Source organism: Chlorocebus sabaeus, chromosome 6, assembly GCF_047675955.1.
Source record: "Chlorocebus sabaeus isolate Y175 chromosome 6, mChlSab1.0.hap1, whole genome shotgun sequence".
NCBI classification, from domain to species: Eukaryota; Metazoa; Chordata; class Mammalia; order Primates; family Cercopithecidae; genus Chlorocebus; species Chlorocebus sabaeus.
Genome location: NC_132909.1, coordinates 11,652,939 through 11,671,487, shown reverse-complemented (window position 1 = coordinate 11,671,487; position 18,549 = coordinate 11,652,939). Strand labels below are relative to the sequence as shown.

At 50.7% G+C, this 18,549-nt stretch overlaps 1 protein-coding gene across 2 annotated transcripts; it reads left to right on the top strand.

The window, feature by feature from the left end:
- The first annotated feature begins 6,459 nt into the window (after positions 1–6,459).
- IGFL1 (IGF like family member 1) lies at positions 6,460–18,102 on the top strand. Of its 2 annotated transcripts, none has more exons than XM_073016266.1 (5): positions 6,460–7,357; positions 8,165–8,232; positions 16,733–16,786; positions 16,899–17,142; positions 17,456–18,102. In XM_073016266.1, the coding sequence occupies exons 2-5, from the start codon at positions 8,169–8,171 to the stop codon at positions 17,457–17,459; spliced, it is 366 nt and encodes a 121-aa protein (XP_072872367.1). In that variant the 5' UTR covers positions 6,460–7,357; positions 8,165–8,168; the 3' UTR covers positions 17,460–18,102. The 2 variants fall into 2 exon arrangements, with proteins under 2 accessions (XP_072872367.1, XP_072872368.1); XM_073016267.1 differs by having other exon boundaries at positions 7,340–7,357; positions 16,282–16,786.
- Positions 18,103–18,549: the final 447 nt, after the last annotated feature.

Here is an 18,549-nt window from a genome sequence, read left to right as displayed (position 1 = left end):
TCAGATTGGATTTTCCTTGCTCTGCCAAATTGGCAGCATTTGTGAGTTACCAATCCCAAGGGAGGACTCCCACTACAGGGAGGATGGCAAAGGTCACCGCTGCACTCACCACCCAGAATAGGGATCTGAACACTTCAGCCACTGCAACTTGGGCTGCACTCTGACTACACTGAGTGTGGTGAACAGAACACCCACAACCACAGCCAGTTCGACAAAGCAGGTTAATTACTTACAGACAGGCAGCGAGGGACAGCAGAAGCCTAGGCTTCATGACTGTTCATCTCTCTGTACCACAAGAACATTCGATTTTTGGATATTGTCAGCTTTCCAGCCCTTCCTCAGTCACATCCAGTGCACATCTGAGTACACCATGGGCTTTCTGTCTTGGCAGCAGAAGGACGTTCAAACTGGTCTCCCGAGGCTCACGAGCACTGCCCAGGACAGATGGAGTCTCCCATGCCTGCCCCGCTTGCACCACAGCTGAGGACTCATCAGTGAGCTCTGGGTTTTATATGTGGTGGACACGCCCTGGGCTACTGTGGCAGGACACCCCCTCTAGGAGGGATGGGAATGAGACCAGGGCTGTCCTGGGCAGTTTCTCTTTAGCTCAAGGTGTTGCATTCTCTCGGAGGAATAGAAACCAAGCTTGGGCACTTTCAGGCAGTTCTTCCTTACTCAGGATGGTGTATTCTTATATAATTTGGCTCTGTCTTCCCACCTAAATCTCATCTCACATTGTAATCCCATGTGTCAAGGGAAGGACCAGGTAGGTGACTGGATCATGGGGGCAGTTTTTCCTATGCTGTTCTCGTGATAGCGGGGGAGTTCTCACGAGATCTGGTAGTTTAAAAGTGTGTAGAAGTTCCTGGCTCATTCGCTTTCTCTCCTGCCACCATGGAAGACGACGTGCCTTGCTTTCCCTTCACCCTCAAACATGACTGTACATTTCCTGAGGCCACCTTGGCATGCAGAACTATGAGTCAATTAAACCTCTTTCCTTTATAAATTACCCAGTCTCAGGTAGTTTTTTTAGCAGTGTGAAAATGGACTAACACACATTTCTAGTGCATTCTACAGTGATTCTGGGAACTGTGGGCAAGAAGAGAGGCGGGAAAGCCAGAGCTCTCCAATGCTTGTCTTCTGGTGCCCTCCTCCAGGAAGCCATTCCTGGTGCCCTGGGTACTACTCCCAGCCTTGCTCACCCTGGATCATCACTGTTTTTGGAGGGGTCTGTGTCTCCCCCAGACTATAAGACCCAGAAAAGCAGGGCCTGGAGCTAAGTCACAATCGTGTCCCCAGCATCCATTGACACAGAGTAAGTCAAGTGCATAGCGTGTGTTAAATGAATGAATGAAAAAAGTGAAAGCATGATGAAAGCCCTGTGTTCAGGGTGTGTCTCACTCAACCTGTCTGTCCTGTCCTGGTGACTTGGTGAGAATTGTTGCCTGAAGGTCTTTAAACCTCTCTCCCTTCCAGGGCTTCCGCATGGAGTTGCTTCTCAGCTGTGCCCTACAGGGTCAGATGCACTGGGGAAGAACTAAGGCTCTTCTCCACAGCCCACCTTCTGTCCCATTAGCCCTTCCAACACAGGATACACCACATCCAGGGCTGCAGGAGCCCAGGCTGCCAACAGCATCAGCATCCTGCTAGAAGAGGGTAGGGATGCTGGGACTCAGAAGAGCCTTCTAGATTCCTAAGTTTATTAATCCTTTCACTGCAACTACTAGGAAAAATAAGTGTGACATCATTATGTGGGTTACACACAGTCACACACAAAAAAAGAAAGCGAAAGCAAAAATTGGCAAGAATATGTCAGCTTCCCTCAGGGGAGTGGCTCCTTCAACTTCGATCCCAAATGACTTCTTTCAGAGGAAACTTCTTCCCTTCTCCTCAGAACAAGCACATTCACACAGGAAGGAGATTAAATTCCTGCAAAGAAGAGGGAAAACCTTCCACTGGTCCTTTGGTCTTAACTCTCTTGGGGCCATGATATATCTGAGTCTGGTAATGACTGTGGACTTTTTTGCTCAGAATATCACAGATGATTGCCAAACATCGTGAAATGCCACTGAACTGCACACTGAAAACACACACATATACATGAAAAGTTAAGTAAACACATATACTTAATTGTGGGACCTCAGGGGGAGAGCAGAAAGAAATGTCCAGACATCTGGTGGTAAATATTCTGCTCTGGTTCAGCTAAAAATAAAGCCCTTCATCAGTCTGGTCACTGGAAGGACTTGTTCCCTTCTAGTTTATGATCAGAAACCTTAGCAGGAACTGATTCTCAAGTGTCTACCTTAACAGAAAAGCCACAAAGAACCATGGTAAGAGGGTGGCAGATAACATCCACAGTGCTGTCAGGAGGTGACAGGTGACTGACCTCAGCCTCGGTGTTCAAGAAGATTCCAGAGGGTGGGTGACATTTAAGGGAAAAATGAAAAATGAAGAGGGATGGAGGAATTGGAGACAGAAGCCAGAGAGACGTTGTGGTTCTTCCAAGGAGCGGTGCTAAGTCCTTGTGGTCTTCTAGAACATTATAGAATGTTCTACACTGTAGAATGTTGCGAAATCCCAACATGGTGTTTGGAGAAATTGACTCACACAGACTCCTCCTTGTCAACCAGCAGCGGAGGGGCCTCCGGCCTGGGGAAACCCGGCCTTCCTTCTACATACCTGACATACTTACACACCTGAAATTCCACCTCATTCCTGCCTGTTTCCTTGCAGGGCTTCCCTGAGGGCAGATGGAAAGGCCACCCCAAAGCTGCCAGGAGGGAGATTCCTTCTATTTTTTCCTGGAGTAAAAAGCAAGCCGTGGGGGAGCTGCTGACAGCAGGAAATGCCAACATCCTCTGGGGTTTCACATTCCAGAAGCCAAGATCTGCCAGCCGTGCCCATTCTCTCACCCCACTTCCTGGATCCAAGCAAGACACGGGCTGAGGTCCTGTTGCTGGTCAGTGACACAGGCCGGACAAGAACCCAGGTCTCCTGACCTCTCACCCATGGGCTTCCCAACTCCCCAGGCCTGGTCTCTCTGGGAAGGGCAGGCAGGCCCTGTTCATAGACACTCCTGAATGATACCCAGGTTCTTGGGCCAGGCTGGCAGATCTTGGCTCCTGGAATGTGAAACGTCCAAGGACTTGGCAATTCCTGCTGTCAGCAGCTTCCCTACTTCTACTGTACAATAATATAATATGATAGAATGATATTCTACCATTACGTGGAATACACACAGTTCCAATAAGAGTGTCATAAACAATCTAGCACAGCATTCTGGTTAGTGCACGCTGTCCCATTTCTTAATCCATTTTGTTCAATTAAAATATAACATTGTTTATGCCCAACTGATGGTTTTCCATGTTATCAGCACGTCGTAATCTGTGTCCTGGAAAACACCACTCTACCCCACAGCAGTGAGGCATGGAGACCAATGTAGCAGCCAGGGAGATGGTGCTGGAAGCAGGGTCCACTCTGCCCCAGGGGAAGGCGGGTGCTGAGCACTCTGGTATTTATCATGAGGTCATTTCTGCTGCCACCTCTTCCCTTGTCTCCTGCCTCCAGAGCTCCAGAGAGAAGCCCCTGTCCATGCTCCACAGAAAGACAGATATAGGATATTCCACACACAAAAATCTGACCGCATACATGCCCTGCTGGGACTAACCCTGGGGAGAATGGCTTGTCCATGCCAGGTGTGGCCTGTGAACTCACAAACTGAGGAAATCCTGTAGAAGCTGGGAGCGGCCCACAGAACTGACTCAAAACAGTTCCTTCCCCTCTGTTTTCTCATCCTGACCCCAAGATGGCTCTTCTGGGGGGAAATCACACACTCCACCCTCTGAAAAAGCACGTTAAGGACAAATGTCCTTGAAAATCTCCGGAGGGCTGTGGAATTTCTCCACCAGAACTTCACAGTAACAATGACACTAAACACAAGCACCACAATAACCAAAATCAGGAGTTTTATTCTCCTACCTTCTCTCTCTCTCTCTCTCTCTCTCATGAACTTCATGAAGACACTGACTTTGCGTTTTCTACTCAGCACTGCATCACCAGTGTCTGACACAAAGAGCCTGGGACATGTGGGCTTCCAAGTTCTCCTGTCCTGGGTAAATGACCATTAATGAGACAGAGAAGGAGCTGAAGAGCCCCCAGAGGAATGTGAGTCCCAGAGGTCCCGCCAGATCTACTCCCACCTTCCAAACCTGTGAAAGTCAGGTGCCTGAGTCACGCAGTCTCACAGTCTCTCCCACCCAAATACCAGGAGCTGTAGGTGAGTGAGCAGTTACTGCGTCCTCGGCCATGGGCTTGGGTTTTGAGGTCGGGACCTGATGGGAGGATGTCAGGGGTTAGCAATGTACCAAGGAAAGTGGAGAGAGTCATAGCTCAGTAGGATGCTGTGGAGTCACTGTGTAGCTGTGTGAGGAGGGGAGGGCGATAACCCCAGAAGCAGGCTGCACCTTCCTGTTTGCCAAAGAAGGGGCACGTAGGGCAGAGAAGGTGAACGGTGCACCGCTTCTGCCCTGGTTCTCAAAGTGTCTGAGATCAAATCTACTATCCCACATACACTGCCTGGCTCCTCTACTGCCCAACGACCCAGCCTGTCTCTGCAGGAGGCCTAGACATGCCGTGACATCACCAGCTCCTCTAGGAATATGGGATACAAGGAGTGGCTAAGATCAGCTGATCACCCGCTCACTCGGCTGTAGCCGCCCCAGAGCAATTGCTATACGAAGCCGTGTTCTGGATAAGGAGGACAGGACGCCATTCCCGCGCAAGCCCATCTCCCATCTCAGCCACCACCAGGGCTTGCTTCCCACCCTAAACTCCCTGTTCCCTCATCCCTGTTCCCATGCCCAGCCAAATCTCTGCAGTTCCCCATCCACAGCACCCAGGTCAGCCCCATTCACAGCCCTGTTTCAGTTTCTGAACTGCCTAAGCCACATCGAGCCCTGGTTCCACCCAGTCTTCTAAATGTCAGTGCCAGTCATATCTGTGGCTGTCCACTCACCCCATCTTCCCCTTCCTTCTCCCGCAGCGGTCTGGTCGTGTGCTGGGAGATGAGTTCTCAGGCAAAGGCAGAAAACATATGAACATCAGAAGACAGGCATGGAGTGAGGTTCCTCCCACCATCCAAGAGTTTCCATTATTGGTTTCCTTTTAAGCTATTCACTGGGTAACACATTTACTTGTCATCCTATATCGCCAAAGTCATTGTACAAAACATCTTTCACAGGCTTTTTCACACAGGCCAGGAATGGACACTCAGACCATGTGTAGACTCAGCTGAGTCAAATGTCATCCTCTGCCTCCTGCTTTATTGTTAAGCTGCGAAGTTTCTCTTCATTCATTCACTTCTTTATAGATTCTCCCTTGAGGTCTTGTGAATCCTTAATTTTTCATGACTAAATACTTCCTTTTCTTTCATAACACGTAGTATCTGATTTTCTGGGAAACTTTCTATTTGGCAAATATGGGACCAGGGATGTCAACATGAGTTCTCCATGGAAAGACTGATCTCACTGATTTAGAATTTGTAGTGGTTCTTGTGATAAGATACCTGAAGAAAATATTGCTCTTATGTGACATTAAAGAAGAAAAATGTGACACTTAAGGTAAGTAAAAAGAAGGTGTGTGGTTCTCTATTCCCTGGGCATTCGTATGTAGGAACTGGATGCTAAAAAATCTTTGGTTTCACTTTCAGCTTTTGGCTCAGAGGAGGCCAAGGTGCACCTTTCTTTGGTCATCCCAAATCTGGGTTCATCCAACACCAGCCGCCACCACTATGACCCCAGTGAGATCAAAGTTCTATACCTCAGGTGCACTGGGGGTGAAATCGGTGCCACTTCTGTTCTGGCCCCTAAGATTAGCCCCTTGGTCTGTCTCCAAAAAAGGTTGGTGATGACATTGACAAGGCAACAGGTGACTGGAAGGGCCTGAGGATTACAGTAAAACTGAACATTCAAAACAGGCCCAGACTGAGGTGCTGCCTTCTGCCTCTGCCCTAATCATCAAAGCCCCCCAAGGAACCACCAAGAGACAGAAAGAAACAGAGAAACATTAAACACAGTAGGAATATCACTTTTGATGAGATCGTTGACATTGCTCGACAGATCCAGCACCAATCTTTAGCCAGAGAACTCTCTGGAACCATTAAAGAGATCGGGGGAATGCCCAGTCTGCGGACTGTGATGTTGATGGCCGCCACCCTTATGACATCATAGATGACACCAACAGTGGTGTTGTGGAATGCCCAGCTAGTTAACAAGCACAAAGGAAAATATTTCAATAAAGGATCATTTGACAACTGGGGGGAAAAAAAAAAAATCTTTGGCTTCATCTTGAGGGAAAGGCAAAAGACGCTACCAGCCACTTCCCCAACACTACCTCATCACATCACTATTGTAAAACCTAAAGAACTGGTCTTTGAGGGATTTTTCAGATTTAGCACTTCAGCAGACCCAGGGCTGTCGCCTGGTCCTGAGACTCCCTGAGTATTGCTCCTGCCTGCTGTGCTTGTTCCACCCACTCGGCTTGACTGCACTCCGACCGCACTACCACGCCAGATCCCACACCTGCCACAGGCAAGCCAGACGTGGTGTGTGAGCAAGCAAGAGTAGCGTCTGGCCACTGTGCACAGTCAAGCACTCTGGCTGCTTCGGTGGAGTGGGCAGTTCCAGGAGCTGGCATAAATGCCATCTCCATGCAAGGCTGTGGCTGGACCAGATGTACCGCATACAGCTTCTGCTGCAGGCACCTGCATCTGGACAAGGGGAACGTGGCAGTGCCTGGAAGCTTGGAGACACCAAGAACCACAGAGCCCCAAAGAGGGTGTCACAGCCCTGACTTGACAAACCCCTCGGTCTCTGGTCCTCAAAAGGCGGCAGCTTTTCTCTGCTTCTTGTTACTTGCAATGTGCAGAGTGGGAGGTCATGTTTCAGCCCTGTTTGTGTTACGGTTCTTTCAGGGGCTGGCACCTAAGTTCTTGTTGCAGGTAGCAGGGATCAGCCTGCATATGTGAAGTGTGCAGGTGGAACACAGTGCACTGCACCCACCCAAGTGGATATCAGAGGATGGGCCCTCAGGCACCGGTGAGGCCCAACCCTCTCCCTCAGTGACATCTGCATTCCTAACATTCTTTTTGAACATCTGAAATTCCACCAAATTCCTGCCTGTCCTCTGGGAGAGACTCCATGAGGCCAGGTGGAAATCACACCCAGGTGTCACCCGGATAATGATTCCATCTCTTTTGCACTTATTCCAGAGGCAAAGCCCACGACAGGAGGAAACCCCAGTGCTTTCTTGTGTGCCGCGTTCCAGAAGCTCAGTCCCCCAGCAGCACTTGGGATTGTGGGTAAGTCTTTCCTGAGGCCAACCTGGGGCATCTGGGATCAGGGGCTGCTTGCCTCTCTGGAGGGGCTCAGCTCAGGACTAAGGGGGATTCTGGGCTGGAATAGGTGTGCCTGAGTCCCGTCCAGATGGTGTCTATGACCTGCAGGGGGCCCTTGTGCCAGAGTCTTTCTTTCATAGAGAAAACTAGGGTGACAAAATGTAACCAATGAGAGTTGGAGTTTACTCTTATTTCCCAGGAAGCCATGAGAGTCCTGTGACCCTGGAAAGAGATGGGGTCCCCAATAACTAAGGACATGGCAGTGAGTGATGCAGCCCGGCTTCCTGTCCTCAAAGAGTTTCAGGCCCACTGTCCCTGGACAGTGACAACCCAGAGTGGGCAGCTCTCGGATGGGGAATGCACAGGCTGCTTCTTTGGGAATTTTGATACGGGTTTTTAGTGGACCCTGCTGCTTGCTGGGAAAATTCCCCACCTTGGAACTGTAATGGATTTCAGGAGAAATAACACACAGTTGCTTATGGATATAAAATAAATTTTATAACCAAAATAGGACCCAGTGTCAGCACTCCCCAAGAAGAAGGATTCAGGCTTGGTCCAGTGTGAAGCAAGTGTGCACTTACCCAGGTGGCTTTGCCCATTTTTGTGCATGGGCCCATGGGGAGGGTTGCTGCATGTGGGTTGGGTTTTAAGTGGTTTGAATGTCCTTCTGCTGCTGAGAGAGGGAGCACATGCTGTGCCCAGATGTGCAGTGGATGTGACTAAGCACTGAAAAACTGTCAATCTCCAAAATTGAATTTTCTTGCCATACAGGGAGATGAAAGGACTACTAGAAAAGAGCTTATCTGACCCTTTGAGGAAACGAAAAGATCCCAACCCAGGTATGTGTGACTGCAAAGTCTCAGGATTGCTGAGACAGGAGCTCTTGCATCCACAGAGCCCTGGGCTGGTCCAGCTTCCCTCCCTCCCACCCAGCCTCTGACTCCCCGGCTCTGTCATCATCTCCCTCTGCTGATTTCTCTTCCCAGCCTGACTTAACTGCCCTGAGAGACCAGGACCAAGGCCAAGGATGGCCGGCTGGGCTCCTCCCTCCCCAGAGATGCCAACCCAACCCCACCCTGAGGAATGTGCTTCTCCTTGGCACTGGCTAGTCTCCAGGCCTAAATTCAACCCTCTTTGTAGCAGGCCAGATGCCAAGCCCAATCTCAGCTTGTCCAGGAAGGACCTAGGACTGAGGCTGTGAGCTCTCAACTTGTGTTTCTGGAGCAACATACTAGGGCAGCTAGTCAGTGATTTTAGGAAAGACGAGGTGAGCCTGTGCCCAGAGGATTTTTCCTTCCGGTGTTTAGTAAGTGTTTGGCTGTGACTCACTAGGAAAAACTCACATCACATTCTATATGACTGACACACAGCCCAAAAGAAAGTTGAATTAAACACCGATGAATAAGATACTGTAGTGTGCACATTCCTCTATTCTTTATTGATGCTAGTTTAATGTCTAAGATACCCATGGTGACAAATAAATTGGTTCACAACCTGAAAAAGTGTCACAGTCCCCATGTTGGAGATCACTGCTCTACACGGCAGCTGCAGGAGAGGGGAGGCCTGAAGGCAGAGTGAGAAATGGGGTCGGGGATGTGAGTGCTTATCTCATCCACCCATGAGAGCGAGTGGACCTACAGGACTCTGGAAATTCCATGAGTATTTCTGCTCCATCTGCCTCCTGCCTGGTCTCTTGCTCCCATCTCAATCCTCCCAACCAGCCTCCTCCCAACAGAAGGACACACAGATTTTCCTGAATCACAATCTGATTACTTCTCTCCCCTGCTTAGGGACTGCCTGTAGCTTAGGAGCACTGAGAAGAAAGACTAGATCTCACCGAGGCTCATAAGGGGAGATAGACAGGGGAAGTGATGGGGATGGTGGGAGCTTCCATGGCCTCCCTGGACTCCAGATCCTCTCCGCATCTCCATGTGTTCAGCAGCTAGGAAGTTCAGTTCTTCTTGTTCAGGAGTTTTTAGGCCAGGTGCAGTGGCTCACGCCTGTAATGCCAGAACTTTGGGAGGCTGAGGTGGGCAGATCACCTGAGGTCAAGCGTTCAAGACTACGCTGGCCATAATGGGGAGACCTTGTCTCTACCAAAAAATACAAAAATTAGCCGGGCATGGTGGCGGGCGCCTGTAATCCCTGCTACTCAGGAGGCTGAGGCAGGGAGAATTGCTTGAACCTGGACAGTGGATGTTGGAGTGAGCCAAGATCATGCCACTGCACTCCAGACTGGGTGACAGAGCAAAACTCTATCTCAAAAAAAAAAAAAGAGTTTTTATACTTTGGTCTGTATTGCCTCCCCATCATCACCTTTCTTGGAGGTTAGTGGGTGACACTGAAGGTTCCTTCCCTCTAATCCTCAAATATTTTGGTCTTTCTTCTGGTTACTGCCCTGATGCTGAGGCTACCTGGGGGCCCTACCCTAAGGCATATTTTTAGCCTGAGCTCCTGCTGTGTGATCTGAAAGAGGCTCATTGGGAAGAACAAAAGACCCTCCTATCACTTAGGAAGTTCCAAGTTTAGCATCATAATAGGAAGAGGGCCAAAGAACAAACATTTTCATATTACAGCCCACCTGGTAAGCCATGGGTTCATCAGATTGGATCCCCCTTGCTCTGCCAAATTTGCAGCACTCATGAGTTACCAATCCCAAGGGAGGACTCCCACTGCAGGGAGGATGGCAAAGGCCACCACTGCGCTCACCACCCGGAATACAGGTCTGAACACTTCAGCCACTGCATCTTGGGCTGCACTATGACTACACGGAGTGTGGCGAACAGAACACCCACAACCACAGCCAGTTTGACAAAGCAAGTTAATTACTTACAGACAGGCAGCAAGGGACAGTGGAAGCGTAGGATTCATGACTCACTGGTCCCCCAAGGCTCAGGAGCACTGCCGAGGGCAGATAGAGTCTCCCGTGTTTGCCCCACTTGCACCACAGCTGAGGACTCAGCAGTGAGCTCTGGGTTTTATGTGTGGTGGACACGCCCTGGGCAAGTGTTACCGGACACCCCCTCTAGAAGGGATGGGAGTGAGGCCAGGGCGGTCCTGGGCAGTTTCTCTTTAGTTCAAGTTGTTGCATTCTCTGGGAAGAATAGAAACAAAGCCCAGGCACTTTCAGGCAATGATTCCTTTCTTAGGATGGTGCATTCTGATATAGTTTGGCTCTGTGTCCCCAAACAACTCCTCTCAAATTGCAATCCCCATGTGTCAGGGAAGGGATCTGGTGGGAGGTGATTGGGTCATGGGGGCAATTTCCCTATTGTTGTTCTCGTGATAGCGGTCGCGTTCTCATGAGATCTGACGGTTTAAAACTGTGTAGCAGTTCCCTGCTCCCTCTCTTTCTCTCCTGCTCCCATGGCGTTCCCTTCACCCTCTGCCATGATTGTACATTTCCTGAGACCTCCTTAGTCATGAAAAACTGTGAGTCAATTAAACCTCTTTCCTTTATAAATTATCCAGTTTCAAGTCATTCTCTTTTTTGAGATGGAGTCTCGCTCTGTCGCCCAGGCTGGAGTGCAGTGGCGCGATCTCGGCTCACTGCAAGCTCCGCCTCCCAGGTTCATGCCATTCTCCTGCCTCAGCCTCCCGAGTAGCTGGGACTACAGGCGCCCGCCACCACGCCTGGCTAATTTTTTTTTTTTTTTTTAGTAGAGATGGGGTTTCACTGTGTTAGCCAGGATGTTCTCTATCTCCTGACCTCGTGATCCGCCCATCTCGGCCTCCCAAAGTGCTGGGATTACAGGCGTGAGCCACTGTGCCCAGCCCAGGTCATTCTTTATAGCACCATGAAAACGAACTAATACACATTTCTAGTACATTTGACATGATTCTGGGAACTCTGGGCAAGAAGAAAGGTGGGAAAGCCAGAGTCATCCAATGCTTGTCTTCTGGTGCCCTCCAGGAAGCCATTTCTGGTACCCCGGGCACTGCTCCCAGCCTTACTCACCCTGGGTCATCACTGGAGAGGTGTCTCTGTCCTCCCTGGACTATGATAACCAGGAGGGCAGGACCTGGAACTAAGTCACAATTGTGGCCATAGCATCGACTGGCACACAGTAAGTGTACAGGGTGTATTAAATGAATGAATGAAAAAAGTGAATTGATGATGAAAGTCCTATGTTCAAGGTGTGTCTCACTCAACCCGTCTGTCCTGTCATGGTGACTTGGTGAGACTTGCTGCCTGCAGGTCTTCAAACCTCCCTCTCTTCCAGACAGCCCCAGGGCTTCCCTGTGACGCTGCTTCTCAGCTGTGCCCTACGGAGTCAGATGCACGGGGGAAGGTCTAAGGCTGGATTCCACAGCCCACCTTTTCCCCGCTTAGCCCTCCCAACACAGGACACAGCCACATGCAGGACTGCAGGAGCATCAACCACCTGCTAGGAGAGGCTAAGGACGGGTGAGACTCAGAGCCTTCCAGCTTACTACATTTATAAATCCCTTGGCTGAAACTATTAGGAAAAACAGTTGTGACATCATCACGTGGGTTACACACAGTCACAAAGAAAAGGGAAAGCAAAAATTGACAAGAGTGTGTCACCCTCCCTAAGGGGAACATCTCCAGATTTGGATTCCAAATGACTTTTTTCAGAGGAACCCTCCTTCCTTCTCCTCGAACAAGCACATTGATTCACACAGGAAGGAGATTAAATTCCTATGGAGCAGAGGAGGAAAAACCTTTTCACAGGGGCGATTGTGTGGTTTTAACTGTCCTGGGGCCATAATGTATTGGAGAGTCTGGAAATAATTATACAGTTTTTTGCCCACATTATCACAGATAATTGCAAAATATTGTGAAATGCCACTAAATTGCACACTTGAAAACACGCACCCATACACACATGAAAAGTTAAGGAAAAATATGTATTTTACTGGTGGAGAGTGTTGGGGGAGAGGAAAAAGAACAGTCCAGATGCCTGGTGCTGAATGGTCTGCTCTGGTTCAACTAACAATAAAGCCCTCAGTCAATGTGGTCACTGAAAAGACTCGATCACTTCCTGTTGACGATCAGAAACCACAGCAGAGACCTGACTTTTGAGTGTCTGCCTTAACAGAAAAGCCACAAAGAACCATGACAACGGCATGGCAGATGACAATCACGGTGCCATCAGGAGGTAACAGGTGACTGATCTCAGCCTTGATGTTCAAGAAGATTTCAGAGGGTGGGTGACATTTAAGTGAAAGATGAAGAATGAAGAGGGATGGAATATTGGGTGCAGAAGCAGGGGTGACGCTGTGGCTCTCCCAAGGAGCTGTGTTAAGCCAAGGGCAGTGAGAGCCAGGGAGGGTGTGCAGGATGTGGGTGTGGACACTTGGGATCCAGCTTACATCTTCAGGACCTTCTGGTCTGCAGAGGCTGGAAGCTTCATGCTTTCCTTCCGAGAAGACCTTGCAGCCGGGGTTCTGGATGCATTTGAATCTCTGGACAGCACAGCCATAGTGTCTCTCGGTGTAGCCACAGGAACATCTCATGTCCAGGTGATGGCCCTGAATTGCTGAGACACTATTCTAGCCACAGAACCGGCATCCGGATCTTGAGTCTCCGCTCGGTCAATTGTTCTAGCTTCATTCCTGGCAGCAAATCCTGGGGCCTCTCCTCCAGCCCCTCCTATGACATGGAGGCTCTTAATTCGCTGGTCTGCATCTTGTGAAGGATCCTGCCAGAGCAGGGATCAGGCTTTGGTCAACAGAAACCCCCTTGCAGGGAGCTTCTGAAATCCCAACATTGTGTTTGGAGAAATTGACTCACACGGACTCCTCCTTGTCAACCAGCAGCAGAGGGGCCTCCGGCCTGGGGAAACCCAGCCTTCCTTCTACATACCTGACATACTTGCACACCTGAAATTCCACCTCATTCCTGCTTGTTTCCTTGCAGGGCTTCCCTGAGGGCAGATGGAAAGGCCATCCCAAAGCTGCCAGGAGGGAGATTCCTTCTATTTTTTCTTGGAGTAAAAGGGCAAGCAGTGGGGGAGCTGCTGACAGCAGGAAATGCCAACATCCTCTGGGGTTTCACATTCCAGAAGCCGAGATCTGCCAGCCCTGCCTGGGAGCCCTGGGAACATCAGACCTGGGTGTCCTCTAAGAGTGTCTGTGAACAGACACTTCCCAGAGGGGCCAGGCCTGGGGAGCTTGGCAGCCCTTGGGTGGGAGGTCAGGAGACCCGGGTTTCCTGGCCCAGCCTGTGTCACTGACAACCACCAGCAGAACCTCAGCCCGTGTCTTGCTTGGATCCAGGAAGTGGGTGAGAGAGTGACAGTGAAGGTCATTTGAGGTCAGGCTTTGCATTGACTGTCCAGACCCCTGGGATCTTCTCTAGACACTTGAGAACAGGCTTCTACCGGGAAATCCTGGTCTCGCCTCACACAGCTGGGCCCCCAGGCAGAAGATAGACCCATGCCCAGACATGGATGCCCCAGACTGGGCATCTGAGGGGGATTCTGAGGGACTGGTGGTGGGATCGGACATGGCTGTGTGCACAGCCTCTTCTGACATCTTAGGAAGGGGCAGGGACAGGGTTTGAACCCAGGGCTGACTGACTCTAAAGCTTCATCATGTCTAGTCAGGGGCTCTTAGTGTCCAGGGAGCCCCGGATGGGCGCCCACTGGCCTCACACTGTCCCAGCCTCTGAGGCCCCCATGCTCTGCTAAAATCTCCCTCCACCTTTGAGATGTTGGGCTGACTCAGCTGCTCTAAGAGACCAGGCTCAGGCCAGGAAGAGCAGCTGGCCGTCTCCCTCCTCAGAGATGCCTACCCTGCCCCTGCCCCGGGGAAGGTGCTCTACTCTCTCACTCTGGCTCATATGCAGGCAGCCTTGCCTCTTCTTGGTAGAGACAGTAAGACCTAGTGCAGGGCTCCACTGCAGCCTCCCAGAAAATGCCTGGAACCAAGGACCTGAAAACCGTACTCCTTATGGACAACATCAAAGGGGAGACGTGTCAGTGACTCTTAGAGAAGGAGGAGATGATCCTGGAGGCTTCTGTGCTCCCAAGTGTCTTAACCATTTGGCTGTGACTCCCTGCAGAAACTAGATATCTAGTTCTAGATATATGCTATGCTATCATGTAATAATATCATGACAGAACAATATAATAATATTCTATCATTACTTGGAATACACACAGTCCCAATAAGAGAGTCCTAAACAGGCTGGGCACAGTGGCACACACCTGTAATCACAGCACTTTGGGAGGCTGAGGTGAGCAGATCACTTGCGTTCAGAAATTCAAGACCAGCCTGGCCAATACGGTAAAACCCCATCTCTATGGAGAACACAAAAATTAGCCGGGCATGGTGGCGGGCATCTGTAACCCCAGCTACTCAGAAGCTGAGGCAGGAGAATCGCTTGAACCTGGGAGGCAGAGGTTGCAGTGAGCCAAGATGGTGCCACTGCACTCCAGCCTGGGCGACAGAACCAGACTCCATCTCAAAAATAAATAAATAAATAAACGATTTTTTTTTTCAAGAAAAGAGTGTCATAAACAGTTGAGTACAGCATTCCGGTAAATGCACACTGCCCCACTTTCTAACCCTTCTTTTAAAAATTAAAAATGACATTGTTTATGCCCAGCTGCACTGGTTTTCCACACTACTAGCACATACTAATCTGTGTGCTGGAAAACACTGCTGTACCCACAGCGGCAAGGAATGGAGGCCAATGGAGTGGACAGGGAGATGGTGCTGGAAGCAGGGTCTGCTCCCCCGGGTGAAGGTGGTGCTGAGCACTCTGGTCTTTATTGAGGTCATTTCTGCTGCAGCCTCTTCCCTTGTCTCCTGCCTCCAGAGAGAACCCCCTGTCCATGCTCCCCAGGAACACAGATGCAGGATCTTCCACACACACAAACCTGATGACATCCATGCCTTGCTGGGACCCAGCCATGGTGCCTAGAGGGTGACAGGTCACCTTGCCTGGCCGGGAGGAGAATGGCTTGTTCGTACCAGGTGTGGCCTGTGAGCTTGAGCTGAGGAACTCCTGCAGAACCTCAGAGGGGCTCACAGAACTGACCCAAAACAGCTCCTTCCCCTCCGTCCTCACATCCTGGCCCAAGATGGCTCTTCTCAGGGAAAATCACAACCCATCCCTCTGAAGAAGCACATTAAGGAAAAAGGCCTTTGAGAATCTCCGGAGGGCTATGGAATTTCTCCACCAGAACTTCAGAGTGATAATGACACTGAACACAGGAACCAAAACAACCAAAATCAGGAGTTTTATTCTCCTACCTTCTCTCTCTCTCTCTCTCTCCTCTCACTGTCATGAACTTCATGAAGACACTGACTTTGCGTTTTCTACTGAGCACTGCATCACCAGCGTCTGACACAAAGCCTGGGGCATGTGGGCTTCCAAGTGGACCTGTCCTGGATAAATGACCATTAATGAGACAGAGAAGGAGATGAAGAGCCCCCAGAGGAGTATGAGTCGCGGGGGTCCAGCCAGCTCCACTCCCACTTTCCAAACCTGTGAAAGTCAAGTGCCTGAGTTTCACAGTCTCTCCCACCCGAGTGCCATGAACTCCAGGTGACGGAGCAGTTACTGGATTCTTGACCATGCATTTCGGTTGTGAGGTCAGGACCTAATAGGCCCCCTTGGAAAGACGTCATGGGTTAGCAATGTCCCAAGGAAATTGGGAAAAGTCATAGCTCAGTAGGATCCCATGGAATTGCTGTGCGGATGTGTGAGTGTGGGAGAGTGTTAACGCCAGGAGCATCCTGCACCTTCCTATTTGCAGGAGGACTCAGTGTGGGGAATGACACTGGGGCACGTAGCACAGGGAAAATGAAGGGCACACCGCTTCTTTCCTGAGAACAAAGGTGAGATCAAAGCTACAATGACACGTACCCTGCCTGGCACCTTTCCTGCCCAAAGACCCAGCCTGTCTCTGCAGGACTTGCAGGAGGGCAGGACATGCTATGACATCACCAGCTCCACTAGAAATGTGGGATAAAAGGAGTGGCTGAGATCTGCTGATCACCTGCTCACTCCACTGCAGCCACCCCAGATCCATGGCTTCCCGAGGCTGCATCCTGGGTAAGGAGGACAGGACCCCATTCCTACCTGAGCCCATCTCCCATCTCAGCCACCATCAGGGCTCGCTTCCCACCCCAAACTACACCTCATCCCTGCTGCCATGCCCAGCCAAAGCTCCAGGGGTGAATTGCTCACAGCAATTTCCCATCCACAGTTCCCAGATTAGCCCCATCCACAGCCCTGTTTCAGTTCCTGGACTGCTCAAAGCCATACCGAGCCCTGGTTCCACCCAATCTTCTTCTAAATGTCGGTGCCAGTCATATCTGTGGCTGTCCACTCACCCCATCTTCCCATTCCCTTTCCCACAGCTGTCTTTGCCATTTTCTTCATCTCCAGGATCCTCTGCTCACACGGAGCCCCAGGTGAGCCCAGGAGGGCTTGGGAAGCTGGGGGAGGGGTACACCTTCCAGGGGACCCCAGGCTGGGACCCACCTGCCACCACCACCTGGATCTCACCAGCTCTGTCTCCTCCAGTGGCCCCCATGACTCCCTACCTGATGCTGTGCCAGCCACACATGAGATGTGGAGACAAGTTCTACGACCCCCTGCAGCACTGTTGCTATGATGATGCTGTCGTGCCCTTGGCCAGGACCCAGAGGTGTGGAAACTGCACCTTCAGAGTCTGCTTCGAGCAGTGCTGCCCCTGGACCTTCATGGTGAAGCTGATAAACCAGAACTGCGACTCGGCCCCGACCTCGGATGACAGGCTTTGCCGCAGGTGAGTCCTGTCCCCTCCATGGGGTTGTGGGTGTAGGGGAGCTGCATGCCTGTTCTGCCCTGGGTGGAGCCCCCATTCTCCTTGTCTCCCTGTCTCTGCCTGCTGCCTCTATTCAATCCACCTCTCCCTTTCCCTACGCCTGTGTCTCTTCCTCCATCTGTTTTTATTTCCCTCTCAGAATCTCACTCTTTCTACCCCGCTGTGCTCTCCTCCTGGCTCTCCTGTCCTCCTCTCTGCCCATGTTCAGTCTTGCCCCGATCTCCGGCCATCTCTGTCCTGCTCAGTGTCTCTCTGTCACTCTCTCCATTGTCAGCTGATGGAACATCAGGGGAACGATGACTCCTGGATTCTCCTTCCTGGATGGGCCTGGAGAAAGAGGCTGGTGTTACCTGAGATCTGGGATGCTGAGTGGCTGTTCTGGGGCAGGAGAAACACACACTCAGCTGCCCACCTCATTCTGTGACCTGTCTGAGGTCCGCCCTGCAGCTGTCCTGAGGAGGCCCACAGGTCCCCTTCTAGGATTCTGGACAGCGTGAGATGCGTGTGCTGATGGGGTCCCAGGGACTCTGACACCTCATGATGACCCCTACGGCTAACATCAACCAGGCACCACCCCAAGGCTGGCTGGGGAACCCTTCACCCTTCTGTGAGATTTTCCATTCCCTTAAGTTCTCTTCTATCCAGGAGCAAAGCACAGGACCATAATAAATTTATGTACATTGTAAATTAATGCTGTAGAATTCATGAATTAGAGAGTTTGGACGGTTGAAAGGGGTCACAAAGGGTGATGTGGGGCCCCTTCTCTCTGTCACCATCTGGCATCTTGGCCTTTCCCTTTGTTCTGCTCATGCACACACTTATTTTTTCTTTCTCCATTTATTTTTTAAATTTATTATTTTGTTATTTGTGCTTGGTGACTAGGGCCCTGGCCACCCCTGGGACAGGGGTCACCCTACTACACCAGCCTCCACCACCCCGTGGCTCCCTGAACCCAGTCCCAGGATCAGGAGCAGCCCAGGTTGGGTGGGGAGGAGGTGGGGATCGAGGGAGGGCTTCGGAGAGGCACTCCCTGTCCCACACCAGTTCTGGGACAGAACAGGATCTGGCTGTTTATTCTCGATGTCCATTAAGGAGATGCAGACAGACTGGGAAAGAACGGAGGTTCTTTCTGCAACCAGTTATGGGGAGAAGGTCGGAGTAGCTTACCAGACCAACTCAAAGTTACAAGCTTCTTTTTCTTTTTTTTTTTTTTTTTTTTTTTTTTTGAGACAGAGTCTCGCTCTGTCGTACAGTGGCAGGATCTCAGCTCACTGCAAGCTCCGCCTCCCGGGTTCACGCCATTCTCCTGCCTCAGCCTCCCGAGTAGCTGGGACTACAGGCACCCGACACCTCGCCCGGCTAGTTTTT